This window comes from Caretta caretta, chromosome 7 (assembly GCF_965140235.1).
Source record: "Caretta caretta isolate rCarCar2 chromosome 7, rCarCar1.hap1, whole genome shotgun sequence".
Classification (NCBI taxonomy): Eukaryota; Metazoa; Chordata; order Testudines; family Cheloniidae; genus Caretta; species Caretta caretta.
In genome coordinates, this window is record NC_134212.1 from 56,336,567 (window position 1) to 56,341,740 (window position 5,174).

At 58.8% G+C, this 5,174-nt stretch overlaps 1 protein-coding gene across 6 annotated transcripts in view; it reads left to right on the plus strand.

The window, feature by feature from the left end:
* The window catches only part of PSD (pleckstrin and Sec7 domain containing), a 112,803-nt gene extending 108,019 nt beyond the window's left edge, over positions 1 to 4,784 (plus strand). For all 6 annotated transcript variants that reach the window (XM_075130709.1, XM_075130711.1, XM_048856946.2 and 3 more), the window contains 4 exons: positions 165 to 322; positions 939 to 1,083; positions 2,007 to 2,150; positions 2,721 to 4,784. In XM_075130709.1, the coding sequence (XP_074986810.1) occupies positions 165 to 322; positions 939 to 1,083; positions 2,007 to 2,150; positions 2,721 to 2,960 (687 nt within the window). In that variant the 3' untranslated portion in view covers positions 2,961 to 4,784. The remainder of the gene's footprint in view (positions 1 to 164; positions 323 to 938; positions 1,084 to 2,006; positions 2,151 to 2,720) is intronic.
* The last annotated feature ends 390 nt before the right edge of the window (positions 4,785 to 5,174 follow it).

Genomic DNA, 5,174 nt, shown 5'->3' on the forward strand with positions numbered 1-5,174 from the left:
GGAGTAGCCCTGATGCCTAGCACTGCTGCGCCTGGTGATGGTGAGCTCCTAGGAGGAGTGGCAAGGGCCACTATAGCTCCCCCTGTCCTGCTAGAGCAGGACCCTAGCACCAAGGCAGTCTGTGAGAAGCAGGACTCATTTGTAACCGGAGCCTGGCCTTGCAGGAGGAATATAAGCCCGGGAAGCCCCTGGCAGAGGAGGAGCTGAAGAATGCCATCAGCATTCACCACGCGCTAGCCACGCGGGCATCCGACTACAGCAAGAGACCGAACGTCTTCTACCTCAGGACAGCCGAGTGGCGGGTCTTCCTGTTCCAGGCCCAGTGAGTACAGGGTGACCAGATGTCCCGATTTGATATCTGGGGCTGTGTCTTATATAGGCATTACCCCACCCCCACCCGATTTTTCACATTTCCTGTGTGGTCACCCTAAGTGAGTAACCTGGGCCAACGCGGGAGCTCCTGGCTGCACAGGCCAGGCAGGCAGTACTGAGGGGCACCAGCTAGAGACATCACACTGGGCAAGCGTTACCAGTCTAGCACCACCCCCAGGGCTGGGAGCGGGCCTGTGGGGCCAAGGGCAGCATTACGCTTTTCAGTCCCGCGACTGCTTCTCGTGGAAGAAAAGGTGAAGTAAGGAGAGCCAGCACTCCTTTGCCATGCCCCCCCTCACCGCTGCACTGTAGGGAGCGCCCCTGCCACTTGGCCATCACTCAAGCATCGATAGAAGCCAGCTGCTAGCTGGGGTTATGTGCACCATCTGCCGTTACCATGGTCCATGGGCAGATGCTGGCCTAGGAGGCTCATTTCTCTGTTCCAGTAGAGCACTTCCTCTGTTCCCAGGGCTCCAGCCTTGAGGCTGGCACCATCCCTGGAAGGGGGCGGGTAGGGAGGGTGCAGCTTTGGACCCATGGCTTAGTGCTTTGGCATTTCCCCACAGGAATACAGAACAGATGCACTCCTGGATCACACGCATCAACGTGGTGGCAGCCATGTTCTCTGCTCCCCCGTTCCCCGCGGCCATCGGGTCCCAGAAGAAGTTCAGCCGGCCCCTGCTGCCCAGCTCTACCACCAGGCTGTCCCAGGTAACAGGGTACAAGCCAGCTCACTGTGTTAGCGGTGGGGGCTGCAGGAGCAGCACTAAGGGCTAGCTAGGACTGGGGTTGCTGAATGTTTAATCGTCTGTGGCCAGGACGAGCAGGGAGGTGATATCATTTGAGTTAATCAAAGCCGGAGAAGACAGAGGAGCTGCAGAGGGGCCAACACACACTAGGGAAACATGCAGCACAATGGCAGGTGAAATTCAACATTGCCATGCCAAACAGTGCACTGTGGAGGGGTAAGGTAGAAGGGAATAAGTTGGAGCAGCTGTGCAAATTAACGGTCAGCTCGGGAAAGGGACCAGGCTGTGGCTGGGGACAGCTCAGTGCAGACCTCTGCTCAGTGCACTGCTGTGCTCAAAGCCTGGGCCTCTTCGTACAGACAATATTAATGCCATGCCACAGAGCAACGGCCCAGTCTCCTGCAGGGAACGGGAGGGGCTTAGAGAAGGAGCAGGGGCCTGGATGCTCTCCAAGGGAAAGCATGGGATTGTGGCTGAAGGAGAGAGGGCTGCAGGGATCCTGATTAGTTGGCCTAGAGCAGGAGCTTCTGCTCCGCCCAGCTCATAACACAGGGACACTGGATGAAATCAAAAGGTGGGCAATTCAGCCCAGTCCCAGGCTACTAAAAGAACCTAGTTTTGGAAGGGAGCCAAACCTTCATGGCAGGAGCTGGACTGGTGGGGGTTGGGCGAAGCATTCCCTGGGGCAGGTTATCCCCTACCAGACACTGTCAGAGACAGGAATTGGGCCCGGCTGGGCCCTTAGGCTAATCCAGCATGCCAGTCACCGCAGCCAAGGGGTACAGTGCCCAGCTGCAGTCCCAGCCAAGAGCGACATGGGTGGGTGGGTGCTGGGAGCAGGGCCTGCTCGGGAAGGGGCACTAACACAGTCCTGCTGGGCCCCAGGAGGAGCAGGTGAAGAGCCACGAGTCCAAGTTCAAGGCTATGTCGGCAGAGCTGGTGGAGCATTGCTCCTCGTTGCCCGAGAAGAAGGTGAAGGGCAAGGAGTACGAGGAACTGAAGCAGAAGGAGGAGTACCTGGAGTTCGAGGTGAGCTGGGCGCCTACCTGCTGGGGGGGGGGGGCGCCCTCTGCCCTTCCGCTAGCAGTGGCCCTGCTCCCTGGCTCTGCCTGCCGTCCCTGCTCCCGCTTGCTCCACATCAGCACTCCCAGTTGCTGATCAGAGGCTGCTGAGACATCTCACTGCCTGGTGGTATCATCAGGCTGAACAATGGGAACAACTCAGGGAATGTGCCAGGGGGCTGCTCCGCAGCCCTCCTCCCTTCCCTGCTCACAGACCCACCTGCCAGCTAGCACCATCCAACCCCACCCCCCACCTCTGCCCTGGCTGCCAGTCCCCCCAAAGGGGGAGAATTGGCTCAGCACAAGCAACACTAAGACTCGTGGGCACCTATTGCTGGCACCCCGCCCCCGGGATCAGTGAGACAGCAGTAAGGGCGCAGTTCCATTGCATTTTCAATCCAGTATGAAATGCTGAGGAGAAGCACATGGCTGCTTCGCCCACTGAGGCAGGGGAGAGCCAACTCCAGGTCCCAGCCGCGAGGCTGCACTCAGTGCTTTATGCCCTGCGCCTCTCACCCTCTCCTCTGCTTGCCCGCAGAAAACACGCTATGGCACCTATGCCATGCTGCTGCGCGCCAAGCTGAAAGCCGGCTCCGAGGACCTGGCGGCCTTCGAGGCCACGCTGTTCGACGCAGCCATCAGCGAGGAGGACAGCCTCAAAAAATCCCGCTCCAGCCCCTCCCTCAACCTGGAGCCACCTAGTACGGGCACCAAGGTCAAGCGCAACATCTCGGAGCGCAGCAGCCGCCATCCTGCCAACAACCTGCAGAAATCCTAGACGGGCAGCGCCTTGCCAGCCAGCCCCGGGGGCAGCCGGGCCCTTGCCAACGAGAATCTGCATGACTTCATCCTTCGTGGGCACAAGCCATGGGGCTGACAGCTCTCACCCAGCCACCAGCACCAGCCCATGCCAGCTCAGCATGGAACCAGAGCCCTCCACCGACTCCATTGGAAACACATGCCGTGCGATGCCGTCTCCAGCCCCTGGCCACCGGGCTCACACTACAGGACTTAACCCCCCCACCCCCAATTCCCTGGGAACTGGGTGCAAGTTTCCAGAGTGGGGAAATAACCAAAAACCAACCACTGAGCTAAATTCTTCAGTGTAAAAAGCAAAGCAGCGCTCTCTCCTGCTCAGGCCCCCCACCACGGTTTCTAGGACAGACAGACTCGGGGAGACAACCCAAGTGGGGCCCTTTTATACAGCCTCACTGCAGCCCTGGCCACCCTAGGGGCCAGTTTCTTTAAAGCTGCCAGATGGGCAGAGCCCTGGCCGCTCCCTGTGATGCCCTCCCTCCCCCATCTGCTGGTTTCTTACGGTTTTGAACGTTTTTGTGATACAGTTTTGCACTTTTTAGTACTTGACTGAGCTGACTTACAGGGAGTTTTTGGGGGGTAATTTTGATGCTTTTTTGGGAACTGTAAAAACAAACCCCAAGCTCTCCAAGGCATTTGTTTCCTAGAGCTGCTGCAGGTTTTCTGTGACTGCGGGGAGTGGAGGCCCAGCCCCACCCGCAGCCGCTAGCCTAGCACTAGTTTTCTGTGTTGCACAGAGGAGCTGCCTAGTTCTGCACAGCCCCACTCGTGCCACTGGACTGGCTTGTGCCCCTTAGGCAGCAGCTGGCACCTGCCCTCCCCAGGGCACAGGAAACAACCACCAGCCAAGTCCGGCGTTCCAGCCCTGGATGCAGCTGTACGGTGCAGGGTAGGAAGAGGCTAAGCAAGCCTTGACTCAGCCATGAAGCCATAACGAGGGGCCAGGGTGGTGTCTCGTGAGCACACAGTGCCCCTTCGGCTCATCATAGTGCAGATCACTGTGGACAGGCGACACGGGTGGCTTTCCCCGTTGCCTAGCTGGCCTAGCTCGGGGCATGGTGAGGTGAGGAGGGAAGAGCAGGGTTATTTTGAGAGCTGGAATTCAATCTGCGCCTGCTGGCCATATCCCCTGAAGGCTCCTCTCTGCCCTCTGCTGGAGGGGCTATGCTAGTCCTGCCCCTCTACCTCCCACCTGAAAGGGCTCAGAGGCTGCAGCTCTGGAGCTGGTGCCCATGAATGTCACACCCAGGCCCTGCCTCTCACAAGCCTTTTCCAGCATTAAAGGTCCTTGTCCATCCCTGACAACTGGAGGAATAGCAAGAGGGGAAGGGCTGGGACAGTCTAGGAACAAAGCCGGAGCTAAAGAGGAGCTTTGTCCCCAGCTTGTTGTGGTTACTGGAGGCTCCTCTCCCTTGCGGGGAGCAGCATGAGCTCTAGCCCAGGAGCTCGCCTGCCCAGGCTGCGGCCAACCATCCCAGCAGCATGCCTGGGGCTGGGGGCAAGGGGATCCTGTCCCCAACAGGGGGCTGGATCAATGCATGGTCAGCTGCAGCTCAGGGCTGAGCTGCAGCACAAGGGTGCAGGCTCAGCCAGTGGGAAATCCAGGGGCCAACAGGACTGCACCTACCCAGGGACCTTGGTCAATGGCGGCAGGACAGCCACGCCCCCTGGCTGCCCTTCGCCCCGACTGCGAATGTGTCTCTTTTTATTCTGCTCTTTCGAGTCTATTGCAAAAAATCTTTGTACAGCTTCTTCCATCAGTTACTGAAGTAAAACCTGCTCTTAAGCTGCTGGGTTGGAGTCAGTTCTTCCACTGAACCAAGGGCTGCCAGGCCCAGGAGCAGCTGATCTATCTCCGTGTCAGACAAGTCTCCAATCCCCCCTCATGCAGAGAAGCACTGTGACTTGGCCTGGGTCACAGGGTCAGTGGCAGGAGTGGTACTGGTTCCCTGCCTTCCACCCCCATGCTATGATGGTGCAGGCAGTCCATGGGCAGGCCCCTATCGCCACAACCAGTGGGGAAACTGAGGCGGGGCAAAGTAGCGGAGAACTGTGCTTAAAGGAAGGGGGACCAAAGGACACAGGTAGGGCTGATGTGACCCTAGCAGCACACACGCCCTAGCTCCCAGTGCAGGGGGGTAGGTGTTCTCAGGACCCTGGAGCCACAGTGAAAACA